This window comes from Leptomonas pyrrhocoris (assembly GCF_001293395.1).
Source record: "Leptomonas pyrrhocoris isolate H10 chromosome Unknown, whole genome shotgun sequence".
NCBI lineage: Eukaryota > Euglenozoa > Kinetoplastea > Trypanosomatida > Trypanosomatidae > Leptomonas > Leptomonas pyrrhocoris.
The window spans coordinates 796,683-817,777 of NW_015438368.1; the positions used below are offsets into that span (position 1 = coordinate 796,683).

Genomic DNA, 21,095 nt, shown 5'->3' on the forward strand with positions numbered 1-21,095 from the left:
AGAGTTTATGTTTGCTATTTGCGTGCTTTGCTGTGTTGTCAATCTTGGATGCAAAACGTGGGCATCACTTGCAGAGTCATTTCTTCTTTTCTCTCCCCCTTCTCTTTCCGAGCTTCTGCTGTTTTTCTACTTCCCCTTTGGTGGTACCTCATTTGCGGACTGTCCCTTGCGACGGTGGCACCACGAATGTACGGACCTTTCTTTCGTACTTTCTTGTCTGCGGAGCCGAAGCGAAACACAAGAAGTTTTTCTTTTATCCGTCGCTCTCATGAAAGTAATCGTGGGAGACGTTCCGAGGCGATGTTTGCTGCACGTCCGTCGTCCACCCTCCCCTTCCCTAATGGACTCGGGTGCTGAAGTGTCTGTATTGATCGCGTCGGCGGAGCGTTCGTCGTCTTCCACGCACGCGGCGCAGTTGGCCGAAGCGGCCCTCGCGCACGCGAGACGCATCGTCGTGTTCAGCGGAGCCGGGATATGCGCCGAGAGCGGTATTAACACCTTTCGCGATCCCGAAGTGGGTGTGTGGAAAAACAAGATTGCCCTGGCCCTCTTTGCAGTTCCGTTTGGCTGGCGTTGGATGCCGACCATGGCGTGGTGGGGATACAAGAAGTTCCACACTCCCATCGCCGCTGCACAGCCAAACGAAGGCCACCGTACCGTTGCTCGGCTGCGTGATGAGCTTCACTTAGCCGACGCGGATGCGGTGCAGGTGATCACGCAGAATGTCGATGCCCTGCACCAACGTGCCGGCTCCCCAACAGAGTTTGTGTATGAGGTGCACGGTTCTGTCTGGCGGCACCGCTGCATAAAGAATGGCCACCCAATGGACCTTCTCGTGGAGGGAAAGCTCCCGGAAGCACAGCCGCGGTGTGCGATTTGCGGTAGTCCAGCTCGTCCCGATGTGGTCCTCTTCACCGAAAGCTTGCCGGAGGACGCGTGGCTGAAATCGGAAGTGGCAGTCTGCGGTCTTCGCGCCGGAGACGTGCTGTTGGTCGTGGGCACCAGCGGCGTGGTGCAGCCCGGTGCGTCACTTCCGGAGCTGTGCGCTCCTGGAGTGGTGAAGATTGAGGTCAACATCGAGCACACGGCTCACAGCAAGGGGATGAACGTGTGTATTCGCCAGTCTAGTTCGATAGCTCTCCCGCTGTTGCTGCAGCTAGCCAAAGAAGGGCGGGACCCAACCTAGTTAAGCGAGTCGTTGTACGGTGCTTTTCTGCGTATGTGACAAGCTATGCCGTTTCTTAGCTTCATGCCTTTCCCTCTGTGCTTTAGTCTTACGTTATTTTCTTTTCTTCCTCTTTCTGGCTGCTTCCGTTTTGTTTTACAAAGCTCCTGCTTTTCACTATCGTGTTCGATATATATGCATGTGTACGTCGCACCTCTGTTGTGTTCTCGTCTCGTGATGGACGCGCTCCCTCTTCTCCCCCGCGATCTACAATCACGTTCCTAGCTCGCATAAGCTATTCTTGTGAAGAAGAGCGAGTTCCAAAAAGAAATTGATGATAACAGCGCAGCGTTCTCCTTGAGGTTTTATAATTTTCTGACAGTGTCTTCAACTCCACTGGCGAGAGGAACGTCGACGGGTTCTCTGTATGCGATAGGAGCAGCCTGGCTGCCTTGCTGCACATGGCACCAGAGCGGCCCCTCGAAACCTCCTCCTCCCACTTTGCGCCACACCTTTTCTTCGCGTATTCTGTTGCTCTCTACCTCTTTTCTTCTTCTTAAACTGCCTTCGCAAAAAAGCACGGTAAGAAGTTATCGTTGACGAGGTGAGTTTCGCTTAGCTTCTTCATAGAGTAGTCGCACCCACGTTTCGCTCCGCTGCTCTTTTTTCCCTTTTCCTCTTCTTTTCCCCCTCGTCTCATTGGAAGGACTCCACCATGCAGGTCGGTGGTGTTGAGGGCACGGCGGACGACGACGACGACTTCACCTACACCGAGGACGCGTCGGGGGCGCAGACGAAAGTCGCGGTGGAAAAAGAATTCGTCTTCAAGGTGGTGGTGTTGGGGGACTACAGCGTCGGCAAGACCTGCCTCATCAAACGCATGCTGGCCGTGCACTCGCTAGCACCGTCTACGCCGCCGTACGAGGATTCCGAGTACGCGGAGAGCAGCGATGACGATGACCACCTCGGTGCCGTCACCCCCACCGTGGGGACGGACTTCTACTCCCTCGCCCTCCCCCATGTGCTCCCCGGCATCTCCCTCCGACTGCAGCTGTGGGACACTGCGGGTCTGACAAAGTACGCCGCGAAGTACGAGAACACCTTCCGCAACGCCTCCTTCGTCGTGTGCGTCTTTGACGTCACGAGTGCGAGCAGCCTGCACGACGTGGTGGACCGGCACCTGTCGATCGCAGCGGAGCACATCCCGGAGCTGGACCAGAGCAACATCATGGTCGTGGCAAACAAAATCGACGTGCTGCACGACATGGAGGACAACACGGCGGCGCTGCGGGACGCGCGAAAGCGGGCCCGATCCCCCGAGATGGCCTTCGCCGCGGGCAGCGAGGACGATGACACGGCCACGAACACGGAGTTTTACACGGCGGTCGACGGCATCGACAGGGACGCGATTGTGACGGCCAAGAAGGTGCAGGCGGAGGTGTTTGACCTCTTCAGCGAGGTGCACTACGCGGAGGTGAGCGCCAAGACGCGGCAGAATGTGCGGTCGATGCTGCAGACGCTCGCCTTCGCCCTGCTGCGCAACACGCCAGAGGCGAGCGAGAGGGCGGACGTCCCGGTGATGCCCTCCACCTACGACGTCTTTGCGCGCACGGTGCTGCCGATGCAGAGACCTGGGAGCTCGCCCACCCGCAAGGGTGCACCACTCACGGCGGATGCACCGATCACCGCTGCCGGCCTACCACCACCCGCACTAGCACCTCCACCACCACCACCGCCACCACCAATGCAACCGGCCGCCAGCTGGCGTACTACCGGGGCTTTTCAGTTTGACATGGCCGCCTCGCAGCTGGCCTCCACCGCCGTCTTCACTCCGATTGAAGGGCCAGACGAGCCACACGCCCGCAGCGGCGGCAGCCTACGCAATTCTATTCGCTCGCCGGATATCCCCTCGCCGGGTGCGGCCACAGTGGCAGCCCCGCCATCCGTATCAAACTCTTCCATCTCCGCGCTGAGGTTGGACGAGGTGCAGGTGGAGGTGAGCGCGAGGAGGAAGACGGCGCGGGCCGCCCCGCCGGACCCGAACGAAACCCCGCAAGCTCGAAAAGCGCGCGAGCAGGCGGAGATGAACGCGTTGTTGGGCCGTGCCGGTCAGCGGAAGGGCGGGCAGCCGAGTGGGGCCGCAGCGGTGACGACGGTGGCGTCGGATGCGCTGCGGAACGATGCGGACAAAATGGAAGATGACGTGGCGTCGGGGCGTGAGCGGGTCAACGACAACGCGGCGCGTCAATCCGCACCGTCTATCCTGGACTCGTTAGGCATGCAGGACGACAAGAACAAGGCAGGGGGCCGCGCCGCTGCTGGCGCCGACGACGATGACGATGAAGATGGAGGGCAGATGCATGCGCGCTTGAACGATCGCTTTGCGCAGATTGAGCATGACATTCGACAAGACAACGCCGTGGCAAAGGAACGGGCCAAGAAGGAGAAAAAGACAAAGGGGAAGTGCAAGTGTGTTCTCATGTAAAACGGAGCTTTAAAGTTCTCTCCAGTTTTGTGGTTTGGTCTGCTCCTTGTTCTTTCTTTCGTCAAGAAGAAATTCCACTGCTCAAGGCTACACGTACGCAATATCGATACCTTTTCGTGGCGCGGGTCGCGTCACCGGTGTAGTGGGTTTTGTTCTGTGTTGTTTCCCGTGGACTTATGAGTCCTGTGTCTCTGCGTGTTTCTTTGCATTTTCTTTTTCCCCTTGGCTTCGTTGTGATCGTTAGATGACACGTTCCTTTCTTCGTTAACACACCTCTCTATCTTTCCGCTTGCGTATTTTCTCATGACGAAACACTTTTCAGACGCCTGGAACCACGACTGAAGTTGCACTCGGCGACCTCCTCGCCGCCTCCAGATATATATCAAAAATGTAAGGAAAAGTTGTACTCATAGCTGGGAATGACGAATAAAGATCCCTTCACTTCGGTTCAGGCTCTTTTACTGTGATACGGCTAATGGAGAGAAGCTACGCTGCTGCACCGGCGTCGCTAACAGCCGTAATGGGGAGAGAGAGCGACTGCTCTTCGCGCCAATACGTAAAAGGGTCATTTTGCCATGAGAAAGAAAAATGCGTGACGTTTCTTTTTGCTCATTCAGTATTGCCAAACAGTTCACCGGTGTTTCTTCTTGAGTATTTCTTGCGTCTTCTGCTTTGCGTTCCTCTTCTTTCCTATCCGATAGAACCGCGTTTTCCCAGTCGCGCCGTCTATCGCCATTGCTCCTCGTTTCCCTTCCTTTTCTGTATATATATATATTTAAGCCCATCTTTCTTTCTTCACCCATCATGGCCGGCTACCCCTACCCGAGCCAGAACGCCAACTACGGCGGCTACCCGTCGCAACCTAGCGTCCCCACTGGAACCTACGGCGGCTACCCCGGCTACGGCGGCTACGCTGCACCGTCGGCCACCTCGGCGATGTATCCGCAGGGCCCTGCGCTGCCTTCGCAGAGCGCCTCCGCTATGATAGGAGGTGGCGGGGGCCCCGGCTACGGCTACGGTTACCCTCAGCCCCCGCCGCCGCCGTCACGCCCGGGACTCATGGGTGTCTTGCTTGGTTCTTCCGGTGGATCAGGACCCCATCCACAGCACCACGGCGGTCCTCCAGGCGGTCCGGCGGGATGGGGCGGTCCCCAAGGAGGTCCAGGCGGTCGGTGGTAAGCAAAGAAGAAAAGAATCCCTTGTAGATAACGGTAACTGAGGGTATGCTGTAGTGCGCCACGTTGTGTGCGCGAGCTCAACCACACGCCTTTACATCATATGTGCTATATATAACTGTTTTGTTTTGTTCTTGTTTCACTTTTCTTTCCACACTAATGACTCCCCGGTACTTTCTGTTCCTCAAGACGCAATTGTTGCGAAACTGGATCCGCTGGTGTGCGTGCGCGGGTGCTCATCTCTCTTTCCCTCTTTTGGTTGTGGTTTTGATGCACCGCTCACGGAAGCGTTCTTCACTGCTCATCACCGAGTGTTGAAGGCTTAAAACAACAACCCGAAAAACGCTGCTTTATCGCACCCGGATCACTCTTTAACGCTGGATCTGTTGTGTGCCGTGTGTCATTGACGTATGCAGCAACAACAAAATGAAGATGACGGCCTGTTTGTATCTGCTGCGTGTTGAGACTTCCGTCTCTGCACATTTCACCTTCTATTCTTTCTACTGTAATCGTGCGTGCTTTCCAGCGCATCCTTGTCGCGCCTGCGATGCGTGGTGGTTAAAAACCTCAGCTTTTTCTTGTATATGTTGCTGCTCATGTCTTCTTCTATGTTCTCTCCTTTTCGTAAATGCGCAGGAACGATTTCTAAGTATCCTTATCACTCGGCTACTACCGAACTATCGATATTACGTCACTGTCACCGCCTTCCTATTTCTTTCCGTTTCACAGTTAGTCATGGCATTTCCTGCAGCGTCTGCGTGTGGGGTTGGAGGCTATGACCCTTACCCTCCAGCGTCGTACCCAAACCCGCAGTTCGCAGGGTACGGCCCACCGCGGCCGCCGGGGCCGGCATACGGAATGCCGCCGCAACCCGGCTACGGCAGTCCCTTCGGCGGTGCGCCTCCCGGCGCGTACGGGGGTCCGTACGGCGGCCCGTACGGCGGTCCCTATGGCGGTCCATACGGTGGCCCCGCACCCCCACCACCGCAACCACAGGTGATCTACGTCCAGCAACCCGCACCGGCAGTCCAGCCGTCGAATCCTACTATCATCGTCCAAGGCGGTTGCGATTCTAGCCGCTACTACTGTCGACGCTGCCGGGCGTACCATCGGGAGCGGTATTGCCCGTACGCGAATAGCGGCTGCGGTGCGCAGTAGTGATTGACCGATGGATTCTTTGTGTTGGTGCTTTATTATTATTATTATTATTAAACCACGCTAGTAGCGTACGCGGCGTACTAAAGTGTCTCCATTGTTGTCTAAAAGCAGTGCGTTTTTCATCTTCTTTCTTTTGTTTATCGCAAAACGGTTTTCCTATTTCGGCGGCTCGTATGAAATGGAGTCCGACTTTTGGCTTATTCATTCGTCATTTAATTAATTCTTCCTGTTGCTGTCTTTCTGTTTCGGGAAAGCTCCTAACTGGCGTATCCTTTTGTGTAGATGTGTGTATGCGTGTGTATGGCGCTCGCGTCTGAGCGGATGAGCTGCCAACCCTACCCGTGTTATATGGTGTACGTATTCGTATGGTGATGATGCATGCTCCTCGTCATGGCGTCCCTTTTTGTGTCTATGCGTGTATGTGTGGCGAGCGTCATTTAACGCGCAAGCCCCACCACTGAGGGTGAGCTCATATCTCCTTTCTTTGCCTCTACTTCTCATGATTTATTATTATTATTATTATTATTATTATTATTATTATTATTATTATTGGCAATAGAAACAGGTCCGCAACGTATACAAAAATACGCCTTTCTCTCCAGCTGGTCTCCTCTATGTGGTCCGACGACTGCACCCCCAGCTGCGACGCTTCACAGCCACAGCCAGCACAGCGGCAACGACCGCGGTCCCCACCGCGATCGGGAGCTGTTGCCACCGCAGCAGCCATCCCGTACAACGGCAACGGCGCTCCTTCAAACCCTCTGAACGGGGTGCCTGGCCACGTGCTGCAGCAAGACACGCAAAGGCCACCCAGTGAAGTCTACGGAGAGGGAGCAGAGTACGGCCATGTCGAGGGACCAGACCCCACAAACGTCTCCACCTTCCCCCCATCTTCAGGGTGCGACGAAAGCGTGAAGCCGCCCCGCCCCGCACCCGCCGCGCCAAGTACCGCCCTCCCTCTCCCCCAACAGAAGAGACCGGCCCAGGTGGTCCACTACGGCCACGCCAGCTCTGACAATCCAGCCTCGTACATGCAACATCACTACCGACCCCCGCCGACCACGCCGGCAGCGCCGGTGGTGGGGATTATTCAGTATGCGGGTCCGCCGGCTGCCCCACCACCTGTGTTTTACGGCGCTGCAACGGCGCCAGGTGCACCTGTGTATTCGTTCAGCAATGGTGCTGATTCGGCTACGCCGCGCGGACGGTCTTAAGCGACCTCGTAGCCGCAGTTTGTACCCTGGGGGCAGTACGGTCTCTAATTGTATGCCCGTACGCTGCCGCTACTCCACCGCACCACCTGCTTCCAGCTCCACCGCAGTGAAACAGCGAGGGCTTTTCCAGCCACACGGCAAATAATCAATGGATGCTGTAATTCCCTCTGCTTCTGCTGACGATGATGGCTTGTCGTAGCACTCTTTAGCGGCGTCTCCTTTTTTCCATTCCCGCTGCTTCTCTCTGCTTGCGAGGAGCAACTCGCTCCTATGCGATTTCTTTTGTGGCTGTTGTTCAGCGCTGCGTTCGCACCCACCGCTGCTGTTGGTGGCTGTGGTCTTCAGCTCCTCACGTACCACCGTCGTGGCGGTGATTTGTGTACACCTCAGCTTTCAACGACCTCTCTGCCTCGTCTTGCTATTTTTGTTTCTCTCTTTCGTGGATACAAGAGAAACTAGCGTGTATTCTTGTCAACTCCGCCACGGCGTGCCGCAGAAGATCCGCACGAGTCAAGATCTACACCAAGCAAACGAAAAAGAAAGCATTCGAAAAGAAACGATAGTTGGAAATGCGGCCAAGACGCTGATCGGCTCTGTATCATGTCGTTGATGGATCTGCTGCGAAGCTAATGTGTCTTTTCGTAAATTGTCTTTTAGTTGCAGCAACAGGTGCTCGTTAAGCCTTCGTGTTTCTTAGCAGAGCCTGGCGTTGTGTATCCTGTTCGTGGTCTATTTACCGGCTACGGTGTTTGTCACTGTTATTTTCGTACGTGAACAGCAAACTGGTGTCCCACAAACTCCCCCGACGCGAAAGGTAATTTACTGTGGTCTCGCCGTCGCTGCATATCATCGATTTCTCTTCGTTTGTATGTCTCCATCTCGCGACTATCAAAACAGGCCGAGCAACTCAACACGGTTCTACCGCCTTAGCTGTGTCTCGTCGAAGTACGGCAACTATAGTTGGTTAAACTCTTACCCTTCGCGCACTCCGCTTAAACACCCTCACATACACACACACACACACATACGCATATATACGTGTTCGTGGATCAAAACTCCTCCACACGTACTGCACAATGCCGCCCAAGTCACCGCACCCACTCCAGGAATACGAGCGCCGTGCGCACCACCCCCATCACGAGCACGGTATCACCGCCCAACAATCCGCGGAGCTGCACGAGGTAACAGAGATTGCTCCACCTCCACCACACGCTATCCATCCCGACCATCGAGGAAAAGCACCGTGACTGAGATAGTGGACGATGCCACGCTCCTTCTAGGCGTCCAAATTTCGTTTTTCTGCTTTTTATCTGATGCGAAACGTTTTTTTTCTATTTTTACCCTTTGTCTTCTTCTTTATCTTCATACACGTCCGCACACCTCTCGCAGGGGCTTACGCGCTTAGCGTACTCGTGCTCTGTTTTCTTGTTGGTTCTTCTGTTCACCCATGACATGTGCGCTTTGAGTTGAGGCGGTGCGCCACTTCACATGCTCACGTCACGTGACTCAAGTCAACACTGTACGGTTTGTGGCGTGGAATGCGCAACGCACGCATCTTTTTGTGACAATAGAAATAGCGACTTGCCTCGCACCGAGCTTCTTCTGTTCCGCGTCGTCGAGGAACACGAATAGGAACAAGAGAAGTACTTTGACATACGTTTTCTATCAAGAGGACACAATTCCTAGTAGGAACTCATCTGTCACCCGTTAAACGTCAATTTCGGTGCTTCTGAAACAATCCCTTCTCGCCGCGCACTGTTATTGTTTTGTTGTTCTTTCTTCTTTTAATGACCGTGGCTTTCTGCTTTCGACACGTTACTGTCTGTCTCTCTCTCTCTCTCCGCTTTTTAGCTTGGCTTTTTGTTTTTGAACTTTACCTGGATCTACTACGGTGTGTCATGTTTGTTGTCGCATCTCTTTACCAGTGTTTGCAGAGGAAGGGATACGCTGCCTTCCTCTGCGCCGTGAAGATCAAGGTGCCTTTCCACTCTTCAACATCTCGTTGACCCGCGGTTGTACCACAACTTGGAGGAACACGCCACCATCGAGTCTGCCGCCCCTCCACGGCACATCCAGGAGGCTATGATCCGGCCGCCAAAGGCAGTCCCTCACAGACGAAGACCGCGTCGATGAAAGTGCGAGTGTAGCTTCATTGCTTCCGTTTGTCTTTTTCCTTTTCTTTTGAGGGGTGTGTGAAGTCATCGCAGTAGAAAGTGTGTCCATGACGAACGCTGCTCTACGCACTTACCAGCAGGAAAAGAATTGTAGCATCGCCTACCACTTGGTGTCGCTACTCTTGAAGGGTAAAAACTCGCACCGATGAGTCTGTTATTCGCTCGTGGTTGGCCGGTTGCTTGCTACCGCTGAAAGTGTTTCCTCGTTCCCCCCTCCCTCTCTCTTCGTTGTGTCTTTCGATTCCTCTGGCGGGTTTCCTCTCCATTGACTCCTTCCCTCGCTGGCTAGTGAAGGCACTGCGCAGTACTCTCTCTATCCCTCCCAACAACTGCGCGGCTTGAATGCTTGAGTGAAGTAGCGTGTTGTATGATGTCTTCTTCGTCCCGAGAAGTATGTGTGCATTTTTGTGTCATTCGCCCAGACTTCTGTGAGACAACGGGTTGTTCCTCGTTTTCAGACTTTTCACCTGCATCGCTTCTTCCTGCCAGGATAGTGCGTTCTTTTGAAGACCTCCTACACCGCTGCTGGGCGGAGGCGGTAGAGCGTCAAGCCGCCGGAGTGGTGACGCCGGTCACAGGAGCGCAGACTGCAACCGTCTTCACGAGGCGTACGAGATGCGCTCCGAGCTTCCCTCAATCCACCCTTTCAACGCTCTTCTCTCTCTTCATATCCCCTTTTGGTCCCGTCCGCTTCTCCCTTTCGCGCGTGTCGACCGATGATGTCCCCCGCTGCCATCGCCGCGTTTGTGTCCGGATCATCACCCTAAAACTGCATACCCGTCCCCTTCCCACAAAGCAGTTCCCTCTGCCAGAAATCCTTGCTCTTCAGTTTCTGGAAAAAAAAAGAAAACGATTCAGCCTCCCCCCCCCTTCTCCTCCGACCCGAGGAAAGCCTCACCCCGATCCACATAAAACGTATCTATTATTCCACCACCAGCAGCCCCCACAACGGCGATGCCGCCCAAGTCCCCCCGCGTAAATGAGCACAAGGGAGTGCCGCCACCGCCGGTCACAAAGCAGCCCCCGCATGACCACCGCGGTGCTCCACAGCACCCTATCCAGCAGCCGCCGCAGCGATGAGCACGCACGTCTGCTGCGCGCCACAAGCGGAGGGCGTCCCCACGCCGGCACCACGGGCGAGTCCAGTGCGTGCGACGACGCGTTGTGTACGGCTCCCTCACTCCCTCTTCTCCTATGGGATGCGACGTGCGCTTTGAAAAGCACGTAGCTTCACTGGCTTGCGGTAACCTTTTTTCCCCAGCTCCAAGTCGTGTTGTGATTCTCCGCGGTGATCCCTCGAAGGTAATTGCGAAGAACGAGAAGGACGAGGGGGTGTCGATACCTCGCACGGTTTGGCTGCTGTTGCAACGGCGTGGTTGTGTCCCGTTTCTTGTTGCTTCACCGACGATGGCTTTACGGAAGGGGGACGCGCGTGCCGCGGCGCCTCTCGTGTGTGTCCGCACGGCGGCAAGCAGAAGGCGAGGGCCACAAAACGTAAACGCGCCATCGCCTCACGGTCGCGGAGGGAGGGACGTCACGATGTTGTTCGGACCGCTTTCTTGTTTTCGTCTCAGTGGTGTGAGCGTGTTCCGGCTTCCTCTTTCTTGTGCATCTTGCGGCGCTCGCTCTCTTGCGTGCCATCAAAACGGCAGCTCTTATTGCTTTTACCTCGCTTCAACAAATCTACTTTACTTTTCATACACATCTCTTTTTTCGTTAAACACTTTTTTGATGTTGAGGTTTTCGATCGCCGTCTCTCTGAGTCCAAGGCTACACGTGACGACACCACCTGCACGCCACTACGAGTGCGTCCTACTGTCTAAACGAGAGTGTTGCTCTCTCCGCCTTCCTGCGTACAGACGGTGATGCAAATTTCTTGGGTATTTACACTGTTCTGCTTAGCAGCAGTGGAGCATGCCACGTCACGTGGCCGCGCACACCCCAGACTTTCGCACAGCCGTCAGTCTGCAGGCTGTCGCATTCAGAACCAGTAGTGAAGCGGCTCTCTTTCCTCCGCCCTACTCTTTGCACCTCAACACTCTCGTACGTCTCACTCTCCCGTCAACTTCGCCACCGCACTCCACAGTAATACCTCCTCCGTGCTCCGCCATTTCAGCCCTCTACAGACACACTTTCTCACCGTTCCCTTCTGAGTACGCGTTAAACACTTTCTTTAATCTTCTATTTTATTCCTGATAGTTTGTGCTCCCATTGAGGACTGCCTCCTTTTTCTCCCCATGTATAAATACGACTCCAGGATGGGCCGCCGCTCCGCCACGCGGCTGCTGCTGTGTACTGCTGTCCTCCTCGCCTGCTGCCTTTGCGGCTGCGCGGCGAGGAGGGAGTTCAGCGAGGTCGAAGCGATGCGGTACCACTACTACGAGGCTGCTTCCTACTGCGGCGCCTCCGAGGTAAACCGCTGGACATGCGCGCGTGTCTGCTCTAATGTTCCCGGCTTCGAAACCTATGCGGTGCTGGACAACGATGACTATGGTACGCAAGGGTTCGTCGGCGTCGACCACAACAACTCGCAAATCGTTGTCGCCTACCGCGGCAGCAGCGACCTGGAAAACTGGCTGATGGACCTGCTGGCGCTACCTACACCGTACGACAACGAATGGAGCTGCGGAGACGCGTGCGAGGTGCACATGGGCTTCATGCGGAGCTACGACTCCCTACGCACCGAAATGCACCACGCGGTGCAGACGCTGCTGGGCACCTACCCGAACTACGGCATCGTCGTCACGGGTCACTCGCTGGGAGGTGCGATGGCGACGCTGGCTGCTGCGGGCCTGCAGGAGGTGCTGAACGAGGGCAACTTCACGCCGGCTCCGCAGCCCGTCACGCTGTACACCTACGGCTCGCCTCGCGTGGGCAACGCGGCCTTTGTGCAGTGGGTGACGGACCTGCTGTCCAACGGCGCGAGCTACCGCGTCACGCACGAGCGCGACCCTGTGGTGCGCCTGCCCCCCATCAGCTGGGGCTACGCCCACCTCCCCGGCGAGGTCTTCTACAGACACGATGCAGTCAGCAGCCGCGTGATGTGCGTCGACACGGTGACCCAGCCGGACAAGAAGTGCAGCATCGGCATGTTCTCTGTTATTGTTTCGGACCACCTGAACTACATGGGCGAGTACACGGGGTGTGACAGCGATTCCCTTCAAGCCAGGGCGCCTGTGCCCGCTCTCCCCAAGAGGCTGTACTTGCTCATCTTGTGGGAGTACGTCAAGTACATATTTTAAGTGGCGATGATTTTCCATGTATTTTGTTTTGTTTCTCGACCTTCGCTGTTCTCTCAGCGTTGTGTCCTGCGCGCCGTTGTAGAGAGAGTTGTTACACGACTCATTAAACGGTTGCAGCGCATTTGTTTTTCAATCCATGTATGTTCCTTTCTTTCGACGTAAAATGTGCTGTGCTTGGCGGTGTGCTCTCTATTGCTTTTCGTGTGGCGGCCACACCCCCTCGTGCCTGCGTGGGCAGCGTTGATGTGGCGCCCGCGAATGATGCGGTGCAGGGCCACCGTCCAATCTCTTCTCCTTTCTTCCTTTTTTATTATGACTTCTATTGTTTTTCTCGCAGCTGCCGCGTAGCTCTCGCAACGAACACGACGGCACCAGCCTTCGTATGTCCAGCGTGCCTGTCCCGACGCCACGACGCGCAGCTCTTCTCTGTATGTGTATTTTTTGGTAATGTCCCCACGCGAACGTGGCCTATTTTCCTCGACGAGGAGTGAAGCCGAGAGCGTTTCTGCTACCTTCTGAACTTTTCGTCTCTCTTTTTTTCTTCTTTGTTCATCTCGTTTCCCTGAAAGCTTGCGACAGGCATCAAAACACCGGGATATGCATCGAACGCTAAATGGTGTATCCTCTCCCGTTCTCTTACCTTGCCTCTCGTCGGCCGCTCAGCAAAGGCTATGTAGTGTGTGCTCGCCGTCACGCTTCTTTCCCCGTTCCACGAGGTGCGAATTCGAACGCTCGGCGACCGCACTAACCTCCCTTTCGTAGAGTCTTTGATGTGTTAACACAGTGTATAGACGATGTTGATCCGTAATGGAAAAGTAGAAAATGATAAACGGGGTTATTGATATGTGTTCACGCTTCGGTTGTTTTCTTTCCTTTGTTTCCTTCCCTCCTGACTACAGGTAAATTGACTACTTTCTTTTCTTGTGAGCGTTACGCGTTCTCTCCCGAGAGCCTCTACTGCCAAGCCTTTTCCATTTTTGTTTCCTCGCACCTTGCGGAGGTTTACCTTTGATGGCTTTGTGAGGCAAACCTGACCAAGTGAACCGCGGTGTGGAGCCCGCCTGGGTGGCGCCGGCGTGCGTGTGTGCGCCGTGCGGTCGTGAGTGCGTGGCGCCACGCGGTGCTGCCCTCGGCCACCGCTGCGACGGTGTGCGGTGGCCCGTGTGTGTGTGTGGACCACAACGAGGAGGAGTGTTCCCTACCCCGGCGGGAAGCCGGCAAGTGCTCCCCTCGCGCTCCTCGTCTCTCCACCTCCTCTCTTCTCTCCCGCCTCTCCACTTTCCCCCGACAGACCACTAACAACCGCTAAGCACCCCGCCACCGCACGTCCTCGAGAAGCCAGCACCCGCACCCACAGCTCTTTCTCCTCTTCGTTCCATACTCGTGTTACCCACCTCCCTCACCTCCTTCACCAGCTTGTCGCGACCCCGCGTGATGTACACGCTGCACGCCAGGATGGGCCGCCGCTGCGCCACGCGGCTGCTGCTGTGTGCTGCTGTCCTCCTCGCCTGCTGCCTTTGCGGCTGCGCGGCGAGGAGGGAGTTCAGCGAGGCGGACGCGATGCGGTACCACTACTACGAGGCTGCTTCCTACTGCGGCGCCTCCGCGGTGGAAGCGTGGACGTGTGGGCGTGTTTGCTCGCATGTCCCGGGCTTCCAAACCTTTGCGGTGCTGGACAACGACGACTTTGGCACGCAAGGCTTCGTCGGCGTCGACCACAACAACTCGCAAATCGTTGTCGCCTTCCGCGGCAGCAGCGACCTGGCGAACTGGCTGATGGACCTGCTGGCAAAGTCGATTGCGTACAAACCCACCAGCTGCGGAAGCGCGTGTGAAGTCCACACGGGCTTCATGCTGAGCTACCTCTCTGTCTGCTCCGAAATGCACCACGCGGTGCAGACGCTGCTGGGCACCTACCCGAACTACGGCATCGTCGTCACGGGTCACTCGCTGGGAGGTGCGATGGCGACGCTGGCTGCTGCGGGCCTGCAGGAGGTGCTGAACGAGGGCAACTTCACGCCGGCTCCGCAGCCCGTCACGCTGTACACCTACGGCTCGCCTCGCGTGGGCAACGCGGCCTTTGTGCAGTGGGTGACGGACCTGCTGTCCAACGGCGCGAGCTACCGCGTCACGCACGAGCGCGACCCTGTGGTGCGCCTGCCCCCCATCAGCTGGGGCTACGCCCACCTCCCCGGCGAGGTCTTCTACAGACACGATGCAGTCAGCAGCCGCGTGATGTGCGTCGACACGGTGACCCAGCCGGACAAGAAGTGCAGCATCGGCATGTTCTCTGTTATTGTTTCGGACCACCTGAACTACATGGGCGAGTACACGGGGTGTGACAGCGATTCCCTTCAAGCCAGGGCGCCTGTGCCCGCTCTCCCCAAGAGGCTGTACTTGCTCATCTTGTGGGAGTACGTCAAGTACATATTTTAAGTGGCGATGATTTTCCATGTATTTTGTTTTGTTTCTCGACCTTCGCTGTTCTCTCAGCGTTGTGTCCTGCGCGCCGTTGTAGAGAGAGTTGTTACACGACTCATTAAACGGTTGCAGCGCATTTGTTTTTCAATCCATGTATGTTCCTTTCTTTCGACGTAAAATGTGCTGTGCTTGGCGGTGTGCTCTCTATTGCTTTTCGTGTGGCGGCCACACCCCCTCGTGCCTGCGTGGGCAGCGTTGATGTGGCGCCCGCGAATGATGCGGTGCAGGGCCACCGTCCAATCTCTTCTCCTTTCTTCCTTTTTTATTATGACTTCTATTGTTTTTCTCGCAGCTGCCGCGTAGCTCTCGCAACGAACACGACGGCACCAGCCTTCGTATGTCCAGCGTGCCTGTCCCGACGCCACGACGCGCAGCTCTTCTCTGTATGTGTATTTTTTGGTAATGTCCCCACGCGAACGTGGCCTATTTTCCTCGACGAGGAGTGAAGCCGAGAGCGTTTCTGCTACCTTCTGAACTTTTCGTCTCTCTTTTTTTCTTCTTTGTTCATCTCGTTTCCCTGAAAGCTTGCGACAGGCATCAAAACACCGGGATATGCATCGAACGCTAAATGGTGTATCCTCTCCCGTTCTCTTACCTTGCCTCTCGTCGGCCGCTCAGCAAAGGCTATGTAGTGTGTGCTCGCCGTCACGCTTCTTTCCCCGTTCCACGAGGTGCGAATTCGAACGCTCGGCGACCGCACTAACCTCCCTTTCGTAGAGTCTTTGATGTGTTAACACAGTGTATAGACGATGTTGATCCGTAATGGAAAAGTAGAAAATGATAAACGGGGTTATTGATATGTGTTCACGCTTCGGTTGTTTTCTTTCCTTTGTTTCCTTCCCTCCTGACTACAGGTAAATTGACTACTTTCTTTTCTTGTGAGCGTTACGCGTTCTCTCCCGAGAGCCTCTACTGCCAAGCCTTTTCCATTTTTGTTTCCTCGCACCTTGCGGAGGTTTACCTTTGATGGCTTTGTGAGGCAAACCTGACCAAGTGAACCGCGGTGTGGAGCCCGCCTGGGTGGCGCCGGCGTGCGTGTGTGCGCCGTGCGGTCGTGAGTGCGTGGCGCCACGCGGTGCTGCCCTCGGCCACCGCTGCGACGGTGTGCGGTGGCCCGTGTGTGTGTGTGGACCACAACGAGGAGGAGTGTTCCCTACCCCGGCGGGAAGCCGGCAAGTGCTCCCCTCGCGCTCCTCGTCTCTCCACCTCCTCTCTTCTCTCCCGCCTCTCCACTTTCCCCCGACAGACCACTAACAACCGCTAAGCACCCCGCCACCGCACGTCCTCGAGAAGCCAGCACCCGCACCCACAGCTCTTTCTCCTCTTCGTTCCATACTCGTGTTACCCACCTCCCTCACCTCCTTCACCAGCTTGTCGCGACCCCGCGTGATGTACACGCTGCACGCCAGGATGGGCCGCCGCTGCGCCACGCGGCTGCTGCTGTGTGCTGCTGTCCTCCTCGCCTGCTGCCTTTGCGGCTGCGCGGCGAGGAGGGAGTTCAGCGAGGCGGACGCGATGCGGTACCACTACTACGAGGCTGCTTCCTACTGCGGCGCCTCCGCGGTGGAAGCGTGGACGTGTGGGCGTGTTTGCTCGCATGTCCCGGGCTTCCAAACCTTTGCGGTGCTGGACAACGACGACTTTGGCACGCAAGGCTTCGTCGGCGTCGACCACAACAACTCGCAAATCGTTGTCGCCTTCCGCGGCAGCAGCGACCTGGCGAACTGGCTGATGGACCTGCTGGCAAAGTCGATTGCGTACAAACCCACCAGCTGCGGAAGCGCGTGTGAAGTCCACACGGGCTTCATGCTGAGCTACCTCTCTGTCTGCTCCGAAATGCACCACGCGGTGCAGACGCTGCTGGGCACCTACCCGAACTACGGCATCGTCGTCACGGGTCACTCGCTGGGAGGTGCGATGGCGACGCTGGCTGCTGCGGGCCTGCAGGAGGTGCTGAACGAGGGCAACTTCACGCCGGCTCCGCAGCCCGTCACGCTGTACACCTACGGCTCGCCTCGCGTGGGCAACGCGGCCTTTGTGCAGTGGGTGACGGACCTGCTGTCCAACGGCGCGAGCTACCGCGTCACGCACGAGCGCGACCCTGTGGTGCGCCTGCCCCCCATCAGCTGGGGCTACGCCCACCTCCCCGGCGAGGTCTTCTACAGACACGATGCAGTCAGCAGCCGCGTGATGTGCGTCGACACGGTGACCCAGCCGGACAAGAAGTGCAGCATCGGCATGTTCTCTGTTATTGTTTCGGACCACCTGAACTACATGGGCGAGTACACGGGGTGTGACAGCGATTCCCTTCAAGCCAGGGCGCCTGTGCCCGCTCTCCCCAAGAGGCTGTACTTGCTCATCTTGTGGGAGTACGTCAAGTACATATTTTAAGTGGCGATGATTTTCCATGTATTTTGTTTTGTTTCTCGACCTTCGCTGTTCTCTCAGCGTTGTGTCCTGCGCGCCGTTGTAGAGAGAGTTGTTACACGACTCATTAAACGGTTGCAGCGCATTTGTTTTTCAATCCATGTATGTTCCTTTCTTTCGACGTAAAATGTGCTGTGCTTGGCGGTGTGCTCTCTATTGCTTTTCGTGTGGCGGCCACACCCCCTCGTGCCTGCGTGGGCAGCGTTGATGTGGCGCCCGCGAATGATGCGGTGCAGGGCCACCGTCCAATCTCTTCTCCTTTCTTCCTTTTTTATTATGACTTCTATTGTTTTTCTCGCAGCTGCCGCGTAGCTCTCGCAACGAACACGACGGCACCAGCCTTCGTATGTCCAGCGTGCCTGTCCCGACGCCACGACGCGCAGCTCTTCTCTGTATGTGTATTTTTTGGTAATGTCCCCACGCGAACGTGGCCTATTTTCCTCGACGAGGAGTGAAGCCGAGAGCGTTTCTGCTACCTTCTGAACTTTTCGTCTCTCTTTTTTTCTTCTTTGTTCATCTCGTTTCCCTGAAAGCTTGCGACAGGCATCAAAACACCGGGATATGCATCGAACGCTAAATGGTGTATCCTCTCCCGTTCTCTTACCTTGCCTCTCGTCGGCCGCTCAGCAAAGGCTATGTAGTGTGTGCTCGCCGTCACGCTTCTTTCCCCGTTCCACGAGGTGCGAATTCGAACGCTCGGCGACCGCACTAACCTCCCTTTCGTAGAGTCTTTGATGTGTTAACACAGTGTATAGACGATGTTGATCCGTAATGGAAAAGTAGAAAATGATAAACGGGGTTATTGATATGTGTTCACGCTTCGGTTGTTTTCTTTCCTTTGTTTCCTTCCCTCCTGACTACAGGTAAATTGACTACTTTCTTTTCTTGTGAGCGTTACGCGTTCTCTCCCGAGAGCCTCTACTGCCAAGCCTTTTCCATTTTTGTTTCCTCGCACCTTGCGGAGGTTTACCTTTGATGGCTTTGTGAGGCAAACCTGACCAAGTGAACCGCGGTGTGGAGCCCGCCTGGGTGGCGCCGGCGTGCGTGTGTGCGCCGTGCGGTCGTGAGTGCGTGGCGCCACGCGGTGCTGCCCTCGGCCACCGCTGCGACGGTGTGCGGTGGCCCGTGTGTGTGTGTGGACCACAACGAGGAGGAGTGTTCCCTACCCCGGCGGGAAGCCGGCAAGTGCTCCCCTCGCGCTCCTCGTCTCTCCACCTCCTCTCTTCTCTCCCGCCTCTCCACTTTCCCCCGACAGACCACTAACAACCGCTAAGCACCCCGCCACCGCACGTCCTCGAGAAGCCAGCACCCGCACCCACAGCTCTTTCTCCTCTTCGTTCCATACTCGTGTTACCCACCTCCCTCACCTCCTTCACCAGCTTGTCGCGACCCCGCGTGATGTACACGCTGCACGCCAGGATGGGCCGCCGCTGCGCCACGCGGCTGCTGCTGTGTGCTGCTGTCCTCCTCGCCTGCTGCCTTTGCGGCTGCGCGGCGAGGAGGGAGTTCAGCGAGGCGGACGCGATGCGGTACCACTACTACGAGGCTGCTTCCTACTGCGGCGCCTCCGCGGTGGAAGCGTGGACGTGTGGGCGTGTTTGCTCGCATGTCCCGGGCTTCCAAACCTTTGCGGTGCTGGACAACGACGACTTTGGCACGCAAGGCTTCGTCGGCGTCGACCACAACAACTCGCAAATCGTTGTCGCCTTCCGCGGCAGCAGCGACCTGGCGAACTGGCTGATGGACCTGCTGGCAAAGTCGATTGCGTACAAACCCACCAGCTGCGGAAGCGCGTGTGAAGTCCACACGGGCTTCATGCTGAGCTACCTCTCTGTCTGCTCCGAAATGCACCACGCGGTGCAGACGCTGCTGGGCACCTACCCGAACTACGGCATCGTCGTCACGGGTCACTCGCTGGGAGGTGCGATGGCGACGCTGGCTGCTGCGGGCCTGCAGGAGGTGCTGAACGAGGGCAACTTCACGCCGGCTCCGCAGCCCGTCACGCTGTACACCTACGGCTCGCCTCGCGTGGGCAACGCGGCCTTTGTGCAGTGGGTGACGGACCTGCTGTCCAACGGCGCGAGCTACCGCGTCACGCACGAGCGCGACCCTGTGGTGCGCCTGCCCCCCATCAGCTGGGGCTACGCCCACCTCCCCGGCGAGGTCTTCTACAGACACGATGCAGTCAGCAGCCGCGTGATGTGCGTCGACACGGTGACCCAGCCGGACAAGAAGTGCAGCATCGGCATGTTCTCTGTTATTGTTTCGGACCACCTGAACTACATGGGCGAGTACACGGGGTGTGACAGCGATTCCCTTCAAGCCAGGGCGCCTGTGCCCGCTCTCCCCAAGAGGCTGTACTTGCTCATCTTGTGGGAGTACGTCAAGTACATATTTTAAGTGGCGATGATTTTCCATGTATTTTGTTTTGTTTCTCGACCTTCGCTGTTCTCTCAGCGTTGTGTCCTGCGCGCCGTTGTAGAGAGAGTTGTTACACGACTCATTAAACGGTTGCAGCGCATTTGTTTTTCAATCCATGTATGTTCCTTTCTTTCGACGTAAAATGTGCTGTGCTTGGCGGTGTGCTCTCTATTGCTTTTCGTGTGGCGGCCACACCCCCTCGTGCCTGCGTGGGCAGCGTTGATGTGGCGCCCGCGAATGATGCGGTGCAGGGCCACCGTCCAATCTCTTCTCCTTTCTTCCTTTTTTATTATGACTTCTATTGTTTTTCTCGCAGCTGCCGCGTAGCTCTCGCAACGAACACGACGGCACCAGCCTTCGTATGTCCAGCGTGCCTGTCCCGACGCCACGACGCGCAGCTCTTCTCTGTATGTGTATTTTTTGGTAATGTCCCCACGCGAACGTGGCCTATTTTCCTCGACGAGGAGTGAAGCCGAGAGCGTTTCTGCTACCTTCTGAACTTTTCGTCTCTCTTTTTTTCTTCTTTGTTCATCTCGTTTCCCTGAAAGCTTGCGACAGGCATCAAAACACCGGGATATGCATCGAACGCTAAATGGTGTATCCTCTCCCGTTCTCTTACCTTGCCTCTCGTCGGCCGCTCAGCAAAGGCTATGTAGTGTGTGCTCGCCGTCACGCTTCTTTCCCCGTTCCACGAGGTGCGAATTCGAACGCTCGGCGACCGCACTAACCTCCCTTTCGTAGAGTCTTTGATGTGTTAACACAGTGTATAGACGATGTTGATCCGTAATGGAAAAGTAGAAAATGATAAACGGGGTTATTGATATGTGTTCACGCTTCGGTTGTTTTCTTTCCTTTGTTTCCTTCCCTCCTGACTACAGGTAAATTGACTACTTTCTTTTCTTGTGAGCGTTACGCGTTCTCTCCCGAGAGCCTCTACTGCCAAGCCTTTTCCATTTTTGTTTCCTCGCACCTTGCGGAGGTTTACCTTTGATGGCTTTGTGAGGCAAACCTGACCAAGTGAACCGCGGTGTGGAGCCCGCCTGGGTGGCGCCGGCGTGCGTGTGTGCGCCGTGCGGTCGTGAGTGCGTGGCGCCACGCGGTGCTGCCCTCGGCCACCGCTGCGACGGTGTGCGGTGGCCCGTGTGTGTGTGTG

The 21,095-nt window shown here is 56.4% G+C and overlaps 10 protein-coding genes across 10 annotated transcripts; all 10 read left to right on the forward strand.

Annotated features, from left to right (window-relative positions):
* Positions 1 to 340: 340 nt before the first annotated feature.
* Positions 341 to 1,186, forward strand: ABB37_06041 (putative NAD dependent deacetylasemidazole (cobb) protein; the record flags this gene model as incomplete). The annotated part of the gene is made up of 1 exon (XM_015804282.1): positions 341 to 1,186. The coding sequence occupies one exon, from the start codon at positions 341 to 343 to the stop codon at positions 1,184 to 1,186; it is 846 nt and encodes a 281-aa protein (XP_015657416.1).
* A 694-nt stretch (positions 1,187 to 1,880) lies between these two features.
* On the forward strand, positions 1,881 to 3,650 carry ABB37_06042 (putative ras-like small GTPase; the record flags this gene model as incomplete). The annotated part of the gene is made up of 1 exon (XM_015804283.1): positions 1,881 to 3,650. The coding sequence occupies one exon, from the start codon at positions 1,881 to 1,883 to the stop codon at positions 3,648 to 3,650; it is 1,770 nt and encodes a 589-aa protein (XP_015657417.1).
* An 804-nt stretch (positions 3,651 to 4,454) lies between these two features.
* On the forward strand, positions 4,455 to 4,829 carry ABB37_06043 (hypothetical protein; the record flags this gene model as incomplete). The annotated part of the gene is made up of 1 exon (XM_015804284.1): positions 4,455 to 4,829. One exon carries the CDS (start codon positions 4,455 to 4,457, stop codon positions 4,827 to 4,829), a length of 375 nt encoding a protein of 124 aa, XP_015657418.1.
* A 731-nt stretch (positions 4,830 to 5,560) lies between these two features.
* ABB37_06044 (hypothetical protein) lies at positions 5,561 to 5,983 on the forward strand (the record flags this gene model as incomplete). The annotated part of the gene is made up of 1 exon (XM_015804285.1): positions 5,561 to 5,983. The coding sequence occupies one exon, from the start codon at positions 5,561 to 5,563 to the stop codon at positions 5,981 to 5,983; it is 423 nt and encodes a 140-aa protein (XP_015657419.1).
* A 614-nt stretch (positions 5,984 to 6,597) lies between these two features.
* ABB37_06045 (hypothetical protein) lies at positions 6,598 to 7,197 on the forward strand (the record flags this gene model as incomplete). The annotated part of the gene is made up of 1 exon (XM_015804286.1): positions 6,598 to 7,197. One exon carries the CDS (start codon positions 6,598 to 6,600, stop codon positions 7,195 to 7,197), a length of 600 nt encoding a protein of 199 aa, XP_015657420.1.
* Positions 7,198 to 8,065: 868 nt separating this feature from the next.
* ABB37_06046 (hypothetical protein) lies at positions 8,066 to 8,602 on the forward strand (the record flags this gene model as incomplete). Its single annotated transcript, XM_015804287.1, has 1 exon — positions 8,066 to 8,602. The coding sequence occupies one exon, from the start codon at positions 8,066 to 8,068 to the stop codon at positions 8,600 to 8,602; it is 537 nt and encodes a 178-aa protein (XP_015657421.1).
* A 3,027-nt stretch (positions 8,603 to 11,629) lies between these two features.
* ABB37_06047 (lipase precursor-like protein) lies at positions 11,630 to 12,613 on the forward strand (the record flags this gene model as incomplete). The annotated part of the gene is made up of 1 exon (XM_015804288.1): positions 11,630 to 12,613. The coding sequence occupies one exon, from the start codon at positions 11,630 to 11,632 to the stop codon at positions 12,611 to 12,613; it is 984 nt and encodes a 327-aa protein (XP_015657422.1).
* Positions 12,614 to 14,068: 1,455 nt separating this feature from the next.
* ABB37_06048 (lipase precursor-like protein) lies at positions 14,069 to 15,049 on the forward strand (the record flags this gene model as incomplete). The annotated part of the gene is made up of 1 exon (XM_015804289.1): positions 14,069 to 15,049. The coding sequence occupies one exon, from the start codon at positions 14,069 to 14,071 to the stop codon at positions 15,047 to 15,049; it is 981 nt and encodes a 326-aa protein (XP_015657423.1).
* Positions 15,050 to 16,504: 1,455 nt separating this feature from the next.
* ABB37_06049 (lipase precursor-like protein) lies at positions 16,505 to 17,485 on the forward strand (the record flags this gene model as incomplete). Its single annotated transcript, XM_015804290.1, has 1 exon — positions 16,505 to 17,485. The coding sequence occupies one exon, from the start codon at positions 16,505 to 16,507 to the stop codon at positions 17,483 to 17,485; it is 981 nt and encodes a 326-aa protein (XP_015657424.1).
* Positions 17,486 to 18,940: 1,455 nt separating this feature from the next.
* ABB37_06050 (lipase precursor-like protein) lies at positions 18,941 to 19,921 on the forward strand (the record flags this gene model as incomplete). Its single annotated transcript, XM_015804291.1, has 1 exon — positions 18,941 to 19,921. One exon carries the CDS (start codon positions 18,941 to 18,943, stop codon positions 19,919 to 19,921), a length of 981 nt encoding a protein of 326 aa, XP_015657425.1.
* Positions 19,922 to 21,095: the final 1,174 nt, after the last annotated feature.